This window comes from Heterodontus francisci, chromosome 3, assembly GCF_036365525.1.
Source record: "Heterodontus francisci isolate sHetFra1 chromosome 3, sHetFra1.hap1, whole genome shotgun sequence".
Lineage (NCBI taxonomy): Eukaryota > Metazoa > Chordata > Chondrichthyes > Heterodontiformes > Heterodontidae > Heterodontus > Heterodontus francisci.
In genome coordinates, this window is record NC_090373.1 from 213,463,878 (window position 1) to 213,482,317 (window position 18,440).

The 18,440-nt window shown below is 59.7% G+C and overlaps 1 protein-coding gene across 1 annotated transcript in view; it reads right to left on the minus strand.

Annotated features, from left to right (window-relative positions):
• The window catches only part of LOC137367185 (MAM domain-containing glycosylphosphatidylinositol anchor protein 2-like), a 1,446,177-nt gene that overhangs the window by 324,328 nt on the left and 1,103,409 nt on the right, over positions 1–18,440 (minus strand). The window contains exon 7 of the mRNA XM_068028622.1: positions 7,865–8,020. Within this exon, the coding sequence (XP_067884723.1) occupies positions 7,865–8,020 (156 nt within the window). The remainder of the gene's footprint in view (positions 1–7,864; positions 8,021–18,440) is intronic.

Sequence of the window (18,440 nt, forward strand, 5' to 3'; positions counted from 1 at the left end):
ACCCCCAACTGTGACACCCCCGACACTGACACCCCCGACACTGACACACCCGACACTGACACCCCCAACTCTGACACCCCCGACAGTGACACCGCCGACACTGACACCCCCAACTCTGACACCCCCGACACTGACACCGCCGACACTGACACCCCCGACACTGACACACCCGACACTGACACCCCCGACACTGACACACCCGACTCTGACACACCCGACACTGACACACCCGACACTGACACCCCCGACACTGACACACCCGACTCTGACACACCCGAGACTGACACCCCCGACACTGACACACCCGACACTGACACCCTCGACTCTGACACACCCGACACTGACACCCCCGACACTGACACCCCCGACACTTACACACCCGACACTGACACCCCCGACTCTGACACACCCGACACTGACACACCCGACACTGACACTCCCGACTCTGACACACCCGACACTGACACACCCGACACTGACACACCCGACACTGACTCCCCCGACACTGACACCCCCGACACTGACACACCCGACTCTGACACATCCGACACTGACACACCCGACACGGACTCCCCCGACACTGACACCCCCGACTCTGACACCCCCGACACTGACACACCCGACTCTGACACACCCGGCACTGACACCCACGACACTGACACCCCCGACACTGACACACCCGACTCTGAAACCCCCGACACTGACACCCCCGACACTGACACACCCGACTCTGACACACCCGACACTGACACACCCGACTCTGAAACCCCCGACACTGACACCCCCGACACTGACACCCCCGACACTGACACACCCGACTCTGACACCCCCGACACTGACACACCCGACACTGACACCCCCGACTCTGACACCCCCGACTCTGACGCACCCGACACTGACGCACCCGACACTGACACCCCAGACACTGACACCCCCGACACTGACACACCCGACACTGACTCCCCCGACACTGACACCCCCGACACTGACACCCCCGACTCTGACACCCCCGACACTGACACCCCCGACTCTGACACCCCCGACACTGACACCCCCGACACTGACACACCCGACACTGACACACCCGACACTGAAACCCCCGACACTGACACACCCGACTCTGACACACCCGACACTGACACACCCGACACTGACACCCCTGACACTGACACCCCCGACACTGACACACCCGACAGTGACACCCCCGACACTGACACACCCGACACTGACACACCCGACTCTGACACACCCGACACAGACAGACCCGACACTGACACACCCGACACTGACACCCCCGACACTGACACACCCAACACTGACACACCCGACACTGACACACCCGACTCTGACACACCCGACACAGACACACCCGACACTGACACCCCCGACTCTGACACCCCCGAGACTGACAACCCCGACACTGACACACCCGACACTGACACCCTCGACTCTGACACACCCGACACTGACACCCCCGACACTGACACCCCCGACACTTACACACCCGACACTGACACCCCCGACACTGACACCCCCGACACTGACACACCCGACTCTGACACACCCGACACTGACACCTTCGACTCTGACACACCCGGCACAGACACACCCGGCACTGACACACCCGACACTGACAACCCCGACACTGACACACCCGACACTGACACACCCGACACTGACACACCCGAGACTGACACCCCCGACACTGACACACCCGACACTGACACACCCGGCACTGACACACCCGGCACTGACACACCCGACACTGACACACCCGACACTGACACACCCGACACAGACACACCCGACACTGACACACCCGAGACTGACACCTTCGACTCTGACACACCCGGCACTGACACACCCGACACTGAAAACCCCGAAACTGACACCCCCGACACTGACACACCCGACTCTGACACCCCCGACTCTGACACCCCCGACTCTGACACACCCGACACTGACACACCCGACTCTGACACCCCCGACACTGACACACCCGACACTGACACCCCCGACACTGACACCCCCGACTGTGACACACCCGACACTGACACACCCGACTCTGACATCCCCGACACTGACTCCCCCGACACTGACACACCCGACACTGACACCCCCGACACTGACACACCCGACTCTGACACCCCCGACTCTGACACCCCCGACTCTGACACCCCCGACTCTGACACACCCGACTCTGACACACCCGACACTGACACACCCGACACTGACACACCCGACACTGACCCCCCCGACTCTGACACCCCCGACTCTGACACCCCCGACACTGACACACCCGACACTGACACACCCGACAGTGACACACCCGACTCTGAAACCCCCGACACTGACACACCCGACACTGACAGCCCGACACTGACACACCCGACTCTGAAACCCCCGACACTGACACCCCCGACACTGACACCCCCGACTCTGACACCCCCGACACTGACACCCCCGACACTGACACCCCCGACTCTGACACCCCTGACACTGACATCCCCGACACTGACACACCCGACACTGACACACCCGACACTGACACACCCGACACTGACACCCCCGACTCTGACACACCCAACACTGGCACCCCCGACACTGACACACCCGACTCTGAAACCCCCGACACTGACACACCCGACTCTGAAACCCCCGACACTGACACCCCCGACACTGACACCCCCGACACTGACACACCCGACACTGACACACCCGACACTGACACCCCAGACACTGACACCCCCGACACTGTCACCCCCGACACTGACACCCCCGACACTGACACCCCCGACACAGACACCCCCGACACTGACACACCCGACACTGACACACCCGACACTGACACCCCCGACACTGACACCCCCGACACTGACACACCCGACACAGACACCCCCGACACTGACACCCCCGACACTGACACCCCCGACACAGACACACCCGACACTGACACCCCCGACACTGACACCCCCGACACTGACACCCCCGACACAGACACACCCGACACTGACACCCCCGACACTGACACCCCCGACACAGACACCCCCGACACTGACACCCCCGACACAGACACCCCCGACACTGACACACCCGACACTGACACACCCGACTCTGACACCCCCGACACTGACACCCCCGACACTGACACACCCGACACTGACTCCCCCGACTCTGACACCCCCGACACTGACACCCCCGACACTGACACACCCGACTCTGACACCCCCGACAATGACACACCCGACTCTGACACCCCCGACACTGACACCCCCGACACTGACACCCCCGACACTGACACACCCGACACTGACACACCCGACACTGACACACCCGACACTGACACCCCCGACACTGACACCCCCGACACTGACTCCCCCGACACTGACACACCCGACACTGACACACCCGACACTGACACCCCCGACACTGACACCCCCGACACTGACACACCCGACACTGACACACCCGACACTGACACCCCCGACACTGACACCCCCGACACTGACACACCCGACACTGACACACCCGACACTGACACACCCGACACTGACACCCCCGACACTGACTCCCCCGACACTGACTCCCCCGACACTGACACCCCCGACACTGACACCCCCGACTCTGACACCCCCGACACTGACACCCCCGACACAGACACCCCCGACTCTGACACCCCCGACACTGACACACCCGACACTGACACACCCGACACTGACACACCCGACACTGACACACCCGACACTGACTCCCCCGACACTGACACCCCCGACACTGACACCCCCGACACTGACACCCCCGACTCTGACACCCCCGACTCTGACACCCCCGACACTGACACCCCCGACACTGACACCCCCGACTCTGATACCCCCGACACTGACACCCCCGACACTGACACCCCCGACTCTGACACCCCCGACACTGACACCCCCGACACTGACACACCCGACACTGAAACCCCCGACACTGACACACCCGACTCTGACACACCCGACACTGACACACCCGACTCTGACACCCCCGACACTGACACCCCCGACTCTGACACACCCGACACAAACACACCCGACACTGACACCCCCGACTCTGACACACCCGACACAAACACACCGGACACTGACACCCCCGACACTGACACCCCCGACACTGACACCCCCGACACTGACACACCCGACACTGACATCCCCGACACTGACACACCCGACACTGACACACCCGACTCTGACACACCCGACACAGACACACCCGACACTGACACACCCGACACTGCACCCCCGACACTGACACACCCGACACTGACACACCCGACACTGACACACCCGACTCTGACACACCCGACTCTGACACACCCGACACAGACACACCCGACACTGACTCCCCCGACTCTGACACCCCCGAGACTGACACCCCCGACACTGACACACCCGACACTGACACCCCCGACTCTGACACACCCGACACTGACACCCCCGACACTGACACCCCCGACACTGACACACCCGACACTGACACACCCGACTCTGACACACCCGACGCTGACACACCCGACGCTGACACACCCGACACAGACACACCCGACACTGACACACCCGAGACTGACACCTTCGACTCTGACACACCCGGCACTTACACACCCGGCACTTACACACCCGGCACTGACACACCCGGCACTGACACACCCGACACTGACAACCCCGACACTGACACCCCCGACACTGACACACCCGACACTGACACACCCGACACTGACACACCCGAGACTGACATCTTCGACTCTGACACACCTGGCACTGACACACCCGGCACTGACACACCCGGCACTGACAACCCCGAAACTGACACCCCCGACACTGACACACCCGACACTGACACACCCGACACTGACACACCCGGCACTGACACACCCGACACTGACACACCCGACACTGACACACCCGACACAGACACACCCGACACTGACACACCCGAGACTGACACCTTCGACTCTGACACACCCGGCACTGACACACCCGACACTGACAACCCCGAAACTGACACCCCCGAAACTGACACCCCCGACACTGACACACCCGACTCTGACACCCCCGACTCTGACACCCCCGACTCTGACACACCCGACACTGACACACCCGACTCTGACACCCCCGACACTGACACACCCGACACTGACACCCCCGACACTGACACACCCGACACTGACACCCCCGACACTGACAGCCCCGACTGTGACACACCCGACACTGACACACCCGACTCTGACACCCCCGACACTGACTCCCCCGACTCTGACACACCCGACACTGACACCCCCGACACTGACACACCCGACTCTGACACCCCCGACACTGACACCCCCGACACTGACACACCCGACTCTGACACCCCCGACACTGACACCCCCGACACTGACACGCCCGACTCTGACACGCCCGACTCTGACACGCCCGACTCTGACACCCCCGACTCTGACACACCCGACACTGACACACCCGACACTGACACACCCGACACTGACACACCCGACACTGACACCCCCAACTGTGACACCCCCGACACTGACACCCCCAACTGTGACACCGCCGACACTGACACACCCGACACTGACACCCCCAACTGTGACACCCCCGACACTGACACCCCCGACACTGACACACCCGACACTGACACCCCCAACTCTGACACCCCCGACACAGACACCGCCGACACTGACACCCCCAACTCTGACACCCCCGACACTGACACCGCCGACACTGACACCCCCGACACTTACACACCCGACACTGACACCCCCGACACTGACACACCCGACTCTGACACACCCGACACTGACACACCCGACACTGACACCCCCGACACTGACACACCCGACTCTGACACACCCGACACTGACACACCCGACACTGACTCCCCCGACACTGACAACCCCGACTCTGACACACCCGACTCTGACACACCCGACACTGACACACCCGACACTGACACACCCGACACTGACTCCCCCGACACTGACACCCCCGACACTGACACACCCGACTCTGACACATCCGACACTGACACACCCGACACTGACTCCCCCGACACTGACACCCCCGACTCTGACACCCCCGACACTGACACACCCGACTCTGACACACCCGGCACTGACACACCCGACACTGACTCCCCCGACACTGACACACCCGACACTGACACCCCCGACACTGACACACCCGACTCTGACACACCCGACACTGACATACCCGACACTGACACCCCCGACTCTGACACACCCGACACTGACACCCCCGACACTGACACACCCGACTCTGACACACCCGACACTGACACCCCCGACACTGACACACCCGACTCTGACACACCCGACACTGACACCCCCGACACTGACACCCCCGACACTGACACCCCCGACTCTGACACACCCGACACTGACACCCCCGACACTGACACACCCGACTCTGACACACCCGACACTGACACTCCCGACACTGACTCCCCCGACACTGACACCCCCGACTCTGACACACCCGACACTGACACCCCCCACACTGACACACCCGACTCTGACACACCCGACTCTGACACACCCGACACTGACACCCCCGACACTGACACACCCGACTCTGACACACCCGACTCTGACACACCCGACACTGACACACCCGACACTGACACCCCCGACACTGACACCCCCGACTCTGACACACCCGACACTGAAACACCCGACACTGACACACCCGACACTGACACACCCGACACTGACACACCCGACTCTGACACACCCGACACTGACACCCCCGACACTGACACCCCCGACACTGACACCCCCGACACTGACACACCCGACACTGGCACCCCCGACACTGACACCCCCGACACTGACACCCCCGATTTTGACACACCCGACACTGACACCCCCGACACTGACACCCCCGACACTGACACACCCGACTCTGACACCCCCGACACTGACACCCCCGACACTGACACCCCCGACACTGACACACCCGACTCTGACACCCCCGACACTGACACCCCCGACACTGACACCCCCGACTCTGACACCCCCGACACTGACACCCCCGACTCTGACACCCCCGACACTGACACATCCGGCACTGACACACCCGGCACTGACACTCCCGACACTGACACACGCGACCCTGACACATCCGGAATTGACAGACATGGAACTGACACGCCCGGCACTGACACGCCCGGCACTGACACACCCGACACTGACACACCCAGAACTGACACACCCAGAACTGACACACTCGGCTCTGACAGACACGGAACTGACACTCCCGGCACTGACACACGCGACCCTGACACACCCGGCACTGACACACCCGGCACTGACACACCTGACCATGACACACCCGGAACTGACACACTCGACTCTGACTCACCCAAGCATGACACACCCGACTTTGACACACCCGACCATGAAACAAATTACCCTGACACACTCGACACTGACACACTCGACACTGACACACCCGGCATTGACACATTCGGCATTGACACACCCGACACTGACACACCCGACCTTGTAACAAATGACCCTGACACACTCATCACTGGCACACCCGGCACTGACACACCCGGAACTGACACCCTCGACCATGACACACCCGACCCTGTAACAAATGACCCTGACACACTCGACCATGACACACCCGGCATTGACACACTCGACCATGACACACCCGGCACTGAGACATGCGATGCGACACACCAGGCACCGACACGTCATCCCTCGTCACCCCCAGCACAGACCCACACTTGCACACCCGCCCTGGTGTGTATTACCCCTCCCTGTGATGCCCCGCCCAGTTTAATGTTCGGAGGATTCCCGAACCGGTTTTCTTGCCACTGTTGTCGAATTGCGGGCCAGTGTTCGGGGTATTTTTCGGGTTCTGTGTCACGTTGTTCTCTCTCGTCCAATCAAAATCATCCCTCGTGTCCTGTGTGAAACCACAGAGTTGCTCATCTTCAAAACCACAAATCAGATCACCTGGAACAAGAACAGAGTGACTGAGTGAGAGAGAGACCGTGTGAGAGAGAGTGACCGAGTGAGAGAGCGTGACCGAGCGAGAGAGAGTGACCGAGCGAGAGAGAGAGACCGAGCGAGAGAGCGTGACCGAGCGAGAGAGCGTGACCGAGCGAGAGAGAGTGACCGAGCGAGAGAGAGTGACCGAGCGAGAGAGAGTGACCGAGCGAGAGAGAGAGACCGAGCGAGAGAGAGAGACCGAGAGAGAGAGAGTGACCGAGTGACCGAGCGAGAGAGAGTGACCGAGTGAGAGAGCGTGACCGAGCGAGAGAGAGTGACCGAGCGAGAGAGAGTGACCGAGTGAGAGAGCGTGACCGAGCGAGAGAGAGTGACCGAGCGAGAGAGAGTGACCGAGCGAGAGAGAGAGACCGAGAGAGAGAGAGTGACCGAGTGACCGAGCGAGAGAGAGTGACCGAGCGAGAGAGAGTGACCGAGCGAGAGAGAGAGACCGAGCGAGAGAGAGAGACACCGAGTGAGACCGAGTGAGAGAGAGTGACCGAGTGAGAGAGAGTGACCGAGAGAGAGAGACCGAGCGAGAGAGAGAGACCGAGCGAGAGAGAGAGACCGAGCGAGAGAGAGACCGAGTGAGAGAGAGTGACCGAGTGACCGAGCGAGAGAGAGTGACCGAGCGAGAGAGAGAGAGACCGAGTGAGACCGAGTGAGAGAGTGAGACCGAGTGAGAGAGTGACCGAGTGAGAGAGAGTGACCGAGTGAGAGAGAGTGACCGAGCGAGAGAGAGTGACCGAGCGAGAGAGAGAGACCGAGAGAGTGACCGAGTGACCGAGCGAGAGAGAGAGACCGAGCGAGAGAGAGCGAACACCGAGCAAGAGAGAGAGAGACCGAGCGAGAGAGAGAGACCGAGCGAGAGAGAGAGATGGAGCGAGAGAGACCGAGTGAGAGAGAGAGACCGAGCGAGAGTGTGACCGAGCGAGAGTGTGACCGAGCGAGAGAGAGTCCGAGTGACCGGGTGAGAGTGTGAACGAGTGAGAGTGTGACCGAGTGAGAGTATGAGCGAGTGAGAGAGAGACCGATTGAGAGACAGACCGAGTCAGAGTGTGACCGAGTGACCGGGTGAGAGAGAGAACGAGTGAGAGTGTGACCGAGTGAGAGTGTGACCGAGTGAGAGTGAGAGACCGAGTGAGAGAGAGAGACCGAGTGAGTGAGAGAGACCAAGCGAGAGAGAGACCGAGTGAGAGAGAGAGACCGAGTGAGAGAGAGAGACCGAGTGAGAGAGAGATACCGAGCGAGTGAGAGAGACCGAGTGAGAGAGAGACCGAGCGAGAGAGAGAGACCGAGCGAGAGAGAGACCGAGTCAGAGTGTGACCGAGTGACCGGGTGAGAGAGAGAACGAGTGAGAGTGTGACCGAGTGAGAGTGTGACCGAGTGAGAGTGAGAGACCGAGTGAGAGAGAGAGACCGAGTGAGAGAGAGAGACCGAGTGAGAGAGAGAGACCGAGCGAGTGAGAGAGACCGAGTGAGAGAGAGACCGAGCGAGAGAGAGAGACCGAGCGAGAGAGAGAGACCGAGCGAGACCGAGTCAGAGAGTGACCGAGCGAGAGAGTGACCGAGCGAGAGAGTGACCGAGCGAGAGTGTGACCGAGCGACAGTGTGACCGAGCGAGAGTGTGACCGAGCGAGAGTGTGACCGAGCGAGAGAGTGACCCAGTGACAGAGTGAGAGACAGACCGAACGAGAGAGAGAGACCCAGTGACCGAGTGACCAAGTGACCGAGTGAGAATGTGACAGGGTGAGAGTGTGACCGAATGAGAGTGTGACCGAGTGAGAGTGTGACCGGGTGAGAGAGAGAGACCGAGTGAGAGAGAGAGACCGAGTGAGAGAGAGAGACCGAGCGAGAGAGAGAGACCGAGCGAGTGAGAGACCGAGCGAGTGAGAGAGACTGAGCGAGTGAGAGAGACCGAGCGAGTGAGAGAGACCGAGCGAGAGAGAGAGACCGAGCGAGAGAGAGAGACCGAGCGAGAGAGAGAGAGACCGAGCGAGAGAGAGAGAGACCGAGCGAGAGAGAGAGACCGAGCGAGAGAGAGAGACTGAGCGAGTGAGAGAGACCGAGCGAGAGAGAGAGACCGAGCGAGAGAGAGAGACCGAGCGAGTGAGAGAGAGACCGAGTGAGAGAGAGACCGAGCGAGTGAGAGAGACCGAGCGAGTGAGAGAGACCGAGCGAGTGAGAGAGACCGAGCGAGTGAGAGAGACCGAGCGAGAGGGAGAGACCGAGCGGGAGAGAGAGACCGAGCGAGAGAGAGAGAGACCGAGCGAGAGAGAGAGACCGAGCGAGAGAGAGAGACCGAGCGAGAGAGAGAGACCGAGCGAGAGAGAGAGACCGAGCGAGAGAGTGACCGAGCGAGAGAGAGAGACTGAGTGAGAGAGAGAGAGACTGAGTGAGAGAGAGAGAGACTGAGTGAGAGAGAGAGAGACTGATTGAGAGAGACAGACCGAGCGAGAGAGAGACCGAGCGAGAGAGTGACCGAGTGAGAGAGAGAGACTGAGTGAGAGAGAGAGACCGAGCGAGAGATGTGACCGAGTGAGAGAGAGAGACCGAGCGAGAGAGAGAGACTGAGCGAGAGAGACTGACTGAGCGAGAGAGACTGACTGAGTGAGAGAGACTGACTGAGTGAGAGAGACAGACCGAGCGAGAGAGTGACCGAGCGAGAGAGAGAGACCGACCGAGCGAGAGAGAGAGACCGAGTGAGAGAGAGAGACCGAGCGAGAGAGACCGAGCGAGAGAGAGACCGAGCGAGAGAGAGACCGAGCGAGAGAGAGAGACCGAGCGAGAGAGAGACCGAGCGAGAGAGAGACCGAGCGAGAGAGAGAGACAGAGTGAGAGTGTGACCGAGTGAGAGAGAGAGACCGAGCGAGAGCGACTGAGTGAGAGAGAGACCGAGCGAGAGAGTGAGACTGAGTGAGAGAGAGAGACCGAGCGAGAGAGAGACTGAGCGAGAGAGAGAGACCGAGCGAGAGAGAGAGACCGAGCGAGAGAGAGAGACCGAGCGAGAGCGACTGAGTGAGAGAGACAGACCGAGCGAGAGAGAGACCGAGCGAGAGAGTGAGACTGAGTGAGAGAGAGAGACCGAGCGAGAGAGAGACCGAGCGAGAGAGAGACTGAGCGAGAGAGAGAGACTGAGTGAGAGAGAGAGACTGAGTGAGAGAGAGACTGAGTGAGAGAGAAAGACTGAGTGAGAGAGAAAGACTGAGTGAGAGAGAAAGACTGAGTGAGAGAGAGAGACCGAGCGAGAGAGAGACCGAGCGAGAGAGAGAGACCGAGCGAGAGAGAGAGACCGAGCGAGAGAGAGACCGAGCGAGAGAGAGACCGAGCGAGAGAGAGAGACCGAGTGAGAGTGTGACCGAGTGAGAGAGAGTTACCGAGCGAGAGAGAGAGAGACCGAGCGAGAGAGAGTTACCGAGCGAGAGAGAGTTACCGAGCGAGAGAGAGAGAGACCGAGCGAGAGAGAGAGAGACCGAGCGAGAGAGAGAGACCGAGCGAGAGAGAGAGACCGAGTGAGAGTGTGACCGAGTGAGAGAGAGACCGAGTGAGAGAGAGAGACCGATAGAGACAGAGTGAGAGAGAGAGACCGAGAGACCGAGTGACCGAGAGAGACCGAGTGACCGAGAGAGAGAACGAGCGAGAGAGAGAGACCGAGAGACCGAGTGACCGAGAGAGACTGAGTGAGAGAGAGACCGAGTGAGAGAGAGAGAACGAGAGACCGAGTGAGAGAGAGACCGAGCGATAGAGAGAGACCGAGAGACCGAGTGACCGAGAGAGACTGAGTGAGAGATAGACCGAGTGAGAGAGACAGACCGAGAGACCGAGCGAGAGAGAGACCGAGCGAGAGAGAGAGACCGAGCGAGAGAGAGAGACCGAGCGAGAGAGAGAGACCGAGTGAGAGAGAGAGACCGAGTGAGAGAGAGAGACCGAGTGAGAGAGAGACCGAGTGAGAGAGAGACCGAGTGAGAGTGTGACCGAGTGAGAGTGTGACCGAGTGAGAGAGTGTGACCGAGTGAGAGAGTGTGACCGAGTGAGAGAGAGACCGAGTGAGAGAGAGAGACCGAGAGACCGAGTGACCGAGTGAGAGAGAGAGACCAAGAGACCGAGAGACCGAGTGAGACCGAGCGAGAGAGAGACCGAGTGAGAGAGACCGAGCGAGAGAGAGACCGAGCGAGAGAGAGACCGAGTGAGAGAGAGAGACCGAGAGATCGAGTGACCGAGTGAGAGAGAGAGACCGAGCGAGAGAGAGACCGAGTGAGAGAGAGAGACCGAGAGACCGAGTGACCGAGTGAGAGAGAGAGACCGAGTGAGATAGAGACCGAGTGAGATAGAGACCGAGTGAGAGAGAGACCGAGTGAGAGAGAGAGACCGAGTGACCGAGTGAGAGAGAGAGACCAAGAGACCGAGTGACCGAGTGAGACCGAGCGAGAGAGAGACCGAGTGAGAGAGAGAGACCGAGAGATCGAGTGACCGAGTGAAAGAGAGAGACCGAGAGATCGAGTGACCGAGTGAGAGAGAGAGACCGAGCGAGAGAGAGACCGAGTGAGAGAGAGACCGAGCGAGAGAGAGACCGAGACCGAGTGAGAGAGAGAGACCGAGAGATCGAGTGACCGAGTGAGAGAGAGAGACCGAGCGAGAGAGAGACCGAGCGAGAGAGAGAGACCGAGTGAGAGAGAGAGACCGAGTGACCGAGTGAGAGAGAGAGACCGAGTGAGATAGAGACCGAGTGAGATAGAGACCGCGTGAGATAGAGACCGAGCAAGAGAGTGACCGAGCGAGAGAGTGACCGAGCGAGAGAGAGAGTGACCGAGCGAGAGAGAGAGTGACCGAGCGAGAGAGAGACCGAGCGAGAGAGAGACCGAGCGAGAGAGAGAGACCGAGCGAGAGAGAGAGACCGAGTGAGAGAGAGAGACCGAGTGAGAGAGAGACCGAGCGAGAGAGAGAGACCGAGCGAGAGAGAGAGACCGAGTGAGAGAGAGAGAGACCGAGAGAGAGAGAGACCGAGCGAGAGAGAGAGACCGAGCGAGAGAGAGAGACCGAGCGAGAGAGAGAGACCGAGTGAGAGAGAGAGAGACCGAGTGAGAGAGAGACCGAGCGAGAGAGAGAGACCGAGCGAGAGAGAGAGACCGAGTGAGAGAGAGACCGAGTGCGAGAGAGTGACCGAGCGAGAGAGAGACCGAGCGAGAGAGAGAGACCGAGTGACTGAGTGAGAGAGAGAGACCGAGCGAGAGAGAGAGACCGAGTGAGAGAGAGACCGAGTGAGAGAGAGACCGAGTGAGAGCGTGACCGAGTGACCGGGTGAGAGAGAGAACGAGTGAGAGTGTGACCGAGTGAGAGTGTGACCGAGTGAGAGTGAGAGACCGAGTGAGAGAGAGAGACCGAGTGAGAGAGAGAGACCGAGTGAGAGAGAGAGACCGAGCGAGTGAGAGAGACCGAGTGAGAGAGAGACCGAGCGAGAGAGAGAGACCGAGCGAGAGAGAGAGACCGAGCGAGACCGAGTCAGAGAGTGACCGAGCGAGAGAGTGACCGAGCGAGAGAGTGACCGAGCGAGAGTGTGACCGAGCGAGAGTGTGACCGAGCGAGAGAGTGACCCAGTGACAGAGTGAGAGACAGACCGAACGAGAGAGAGAGACCCAGTGACCGAGTGACCAAGTGACCGAGTGAGAATGTGACAGGGTGAGAGTGTGACCGAATGAGAGTGTGACCGAGTGAGAGTGTGACCGGGTGAGAGAGAGAGACCGAGTGAGAGAGAGAGACCGAGTGAGAGAGAGAGACCGAGCGAGTGAGAGACCGAGCGAGTGAGAGAGACTGAGCGAGTGAGAGAGACCGAGCGAGTGAGAGAGACCGAGCGAGAGAGAGAGACCGAGCGAGAGTGAGAGAGACCGAGCGAGAGAGAGAGACCGAGCGAGAGAGAGAGACCGAGCGAGAGAGAGAGACCGAGCGAGTGAGAGAGACCGAGCGAGTGAGAGAGACCGAGCGAGAGAGAGAGACCGAGCGAGTGAGAGAGAGACCGAGTGAGAGAGAGACCGAGCGAGTGAGAGAGACCGAGCGAGTGAGAGAGACCGAGCGAGAGGGAGAGACCGAGCGAGAGAGAGAGACCGAGCGAGAGAGAGAGAGACCGAGCGAGAGAGAGAGACCGAGCGAGAGAGAGAGACCGAGCGAGAGAGAGAGACCGAGCGAGAGAGTGACCGAGCGAGAGAGAGAGACTGAGTGAGAGAGAGAGAGACTGAGTGAGAGAGAGAGAGACTGAGTGAGAGAGAGAGAGACTGATTGAGAGAGACAGACCGAGCGAGAGAGAGACCGAGCGAGAGAGTGACCGAGTGAGAGAGAGAGACTGAGTGAGAGAGAGAGACCGAGCGAGAGATGTGACCGAGTGAGAGAGAGAGACCGAGCGAGAGAGAGAGACTGAGCGAGAGAGACTGACTGAGCGAGAGAGACTGACTGAGTGAGAGAGACTGACTGAGTGAGAGAGACAGACCGAGCGAGAGAGTGACCGAGCGAGAGAGAGAGACCGACCGAGCGAGAGAGAGAGACCGAGTGAGAGAGAGAGACCGAGCGAGAGAGACCGAGCGAGAGAGAGACCGAGTGAGAGAGAGACCGAGCGAGAGAGAGAGACCGAGCGAGAGAGAGACCGAGCGAGAGAGAGAGACAGAGTGAGAGTGTGACCGAGTGAGAGAGAGAGACCGAGCGAGAGCGACTGAGTGAGAGAGAGACCGAGCGAGAGAGTGAGACTGAGTGAGAGAGAGAGACCGAGCGAGAGAGAGACTGAGCGAGAGAGAGAGACCGAGCGAGAGAGAGAGACCGAGCGAGAGAGAGAGACCGAGCGAGAGCGACTGAGTGAGAGAGACAGACCGAGCGAGAGAGAGACCGAGCGAGAGAGTGAGACTGAGTGAGAGAGAGAGACCGAGCGAGAGAGAGACTGAGCGAGAGAGAGAGACCGAGCGAGAGAGAGACTGAGTGAGAGAGAAAGACTGAGTGAGAGAGAAAGACTGAGTGAGAGAGAGAGACTGAGTGAGAGAGAGAGACTGAGTGAGAGAGAGACTGAGTGAGAGAGAAAGACTGAGTGAGAGAGAAAGACTGAGTGAGAGAGAAAGACCGAGCGAGAGAGAGACCGAGCGAGAGAGAGAGACCGAGCGAGAGAGAGAGACCGAGCGAGAGAGAGAGACCGAGCGAGAGAGAGACCGAGCGAGAGAGAGAGACCGAGCGAGAGAGAGAGACCGAGTGAGAGTGTGACCGAGTGAGAGAGAGTTACCGAGCGAGAGAGAGAGAGACCGAGCGAGAGAGAGTTACCGAGCGAGAGAGAGTTACCGAGCGAGAGAGAGAGAGACCGAGCGAGAGAGAGAGAGACCGAGCGAGAGAGAGAGACCGAGCGAGAGAGAGAGACCGAGTGAGAGTGTGACCGAGTGAGAGAGAGACCGAGTGAGAGAGAGAGACCGATAGAGACAGAGTGAGAGAGAGAGACCGAGAGACCGAGTGACCGAGAGAGACCGAGTGACCGAGAGAGAGAACGAGCGAGAGAGAGAGACCGAGAGACCGAGTGACCGAGAGAGACTGAGTGAGAGAGAGACCGAGTGAGAGAGAGAGAACGAGAGACCGAGTGAGAGAGAGACCGAGTGAGAGAGAGAGAACGAGAGACCGAGCGAGAGAGAGAGACCGAGCGAGAGCGACTGAGTGAGAGAGACAGACCGAGCGAGAGAGAGACCGAGCGAGAGAGTGAGACTGAGTGAGAGAGAGAGACCGAGCGAGAGAGAGACCGAGCGAGAGAGAGACTGAGCGAGAGAGAGAGACTGAGTGAGAGAGAGAGACTGAGTGAGAGAGAGACTGAGTGAGAGAGAAAGACTGAGTGAGAGAGAAAGACTGAGTGAGAGAGAAAGACTGAGTGAGAGAGAGAGACCGAGCGAGAGAGAGACCGAGCGAGAGAGAGAGACCGAGCGAGAGAGAGAGACCGAGCGAGAGAGAGACCGAGCGAGAGAGAGACCGAGCGAGAGAGAGAGACCGAGTGAGAGTGTGACCGAGTGAGAGAGAGTTACCGAGCGAGAGAGAGAGAGACCGAGCGAGAGAGAGTTACCGAGCGAGAGAGAGTTACCGAGCGAGAGAGAGAGAGACCGAGCGAGAGAGAGAGAGACCGAGCGAGAGAGAGAGACCGAGCGAGAGAGAGAGACCGAGTGAGAGTGTGACCGAGTGAGAGAGAGACCGAGTGAGAGAGAGAGACCGATAGAGACAGAGTGAGAGAGAGAGACCGAGAGACCGAGTGACCGAGAGAGACCGAGTGACCGAGAGAGAGAACGAGCGAGAGAGAGAGACCGAGAGACCGAGTGACCGAGAGAGACTGAGTGAGAGAGAGACCGAGTGAGAGAGAGAGAACGAGAGACCGAGTGAGAGAGAGACCGAGCGATAGAGAGAGACCGAGAGACCGAGTGACCGAGAGAGACTGAGTGAGAGATAGACCGAGTGAGAGAGACAGACCGAGAGACCGAGCGAGAGAGAGACCGAGCGAGAGAGAGAGACCGAGCGAGAGAGAGAGACCGAGCGAGAGAGAGAGACCGAGTGAGAGAGAGAGACCGAGTGAGAGAGAGAGACCGAGTGAGAGAGAGACCGAGTGAGAGAGAGACCGAGTGAGAGTGTGACCGAGTGAGAGTGTGACCGAGTGAGAGAGTGTGACCGAGTGAGAGAGTGTGACCGAGTGAGAGAGAGACCGAGTGAGAGAGAGAGACCGAGAGACCGAGTGACCGAGTGAGAGAGAGAGACCAAGAGACCGAGAGACCGAGTGAGACCGAGCGAGAGAGAGACCGAGTGAGAGAGACCGAGCGAGAGAGAGACCGAGCGAGAGAGAGACCGAGTGAGAGAGAGAGACCGAGAGATCGAGTGACCGAGTGAGAGAGAGAGACCGAGCGAGAGAGAGACCGAGTGAGAGAGAGAGACCGAGAGACCGAGTGACCGAGTGAGAGAGAGAGACCGAGTGAGATAGAGACCGAGTGAGATAGAGACCGAGTGAGAGAGAGACCGAGTGAGAGAGAGAGACCGAGTGACCGAGTGAGAGAGAGAGACCAAGAGACCGAGTGACCGAGTGAGACCGAGCGAGAGAGAGACCGAGTGAGAGAGAGAGACCGAGAGATCGAGTGACCGAGTGAAAGAGAGAGACCGAGAGATCGAGTGACCGAGTGAGAGAGAGAGACCGAGCGAGAGAGAGACCGAGTGAGAGAGAGACCGAGCGAGAGAGAGACCGAGACCGAGTGAGAGAGAGAGACCGAGAGATCGAGTGACCGAGTGAGAGAGAGAGACCGAGCGAGAGAGAGACCGAGCGAGAGAGAGAGACCGAGTGAGAGAGAGAGACCGAGTGACCGAGTGAGAGAGAGAGACCGAGTGAGATAGAGACCGAGTGAGATAGAGACCGCGTGAGATAGAGACCGAGCAAGAGAGTGACCGAGCGAGAGAGTGACCGAGCGAGAGAGAGAGTGACCGAGCGAGAGAGAGAGTGACCGAGCGAGAGAGAGACCGAGCGAGAGAGAGACCGAGCGAGAGAGAGAGACCGAGCGAGAGAGAGAGACCGAGTGAGAGAGAGAGACCGAGTGAGAGAGAGACCGAGCGAGAGAGAGAGACCGAGCGAGAGAGAGAGACCGAGTGAGAGAGAGAGAGACCGAGAGAGAGAGAGACCGAGCGAGAGAGAGAGACCGAGCGAGAGAGAGAGACCGAGCGAGAGAGAGAGACCGAGTGAGAGAGAGAGAGACCGAGTGAGAGAGAGACCGAGCGAGAGAGAGAGACCGAGCGAGAGAGAGAGACCGAGTGAGAGAGAGACCGAGTGCGAGAGAGTGACCGAGCGAGAGAGAGACCGAGCGAGAGAGAGAGACCGAGTGACTGAGTGAGAGAGAGAGACCGAGCGAGAGAGAGAGACCGAGTGAGAGAGAGACCGAGTGAGAGAGAGACCGAGTGAGAGCGTGACCGAGTGACCGGGTGAGAGAGAGAACGAGTGAGAGTGTGACCGAGTGAGAGTGTGACCGAGTGAGAGTGAGAGACCGAGTGAGAGAGAGAGACCGAGTGAGAGAGAGAGACCGAGTGAGAGAGAGAGACCGAGCGAGTGAGAGAGACCGAGTGAGAGAGAGACCGAGCGAGAGAGAGAGACCGAGCGAGAGAGAGAGACCGAGCGAGACCGAGTCAGAGAGTGACCGAGCGAGAGAGTGACCGAGCGAGAGAGTGACCGAGCGAGAGTGTGACCGAGCGAGAGTGTGACCGAGCGAGAGAGTGACCCAGTGACAGAGTGAGAGACAGACCGAACGAGAGAGAGAGACCCAGTGACCGAGTGACCAAGTGACCGAGTGAGAATGTGACAGGGTGAGAGTGTGACCGAATGAGAGTGTGACCGAGTGAGAGTGTGACCGGGTGAGAGAGAG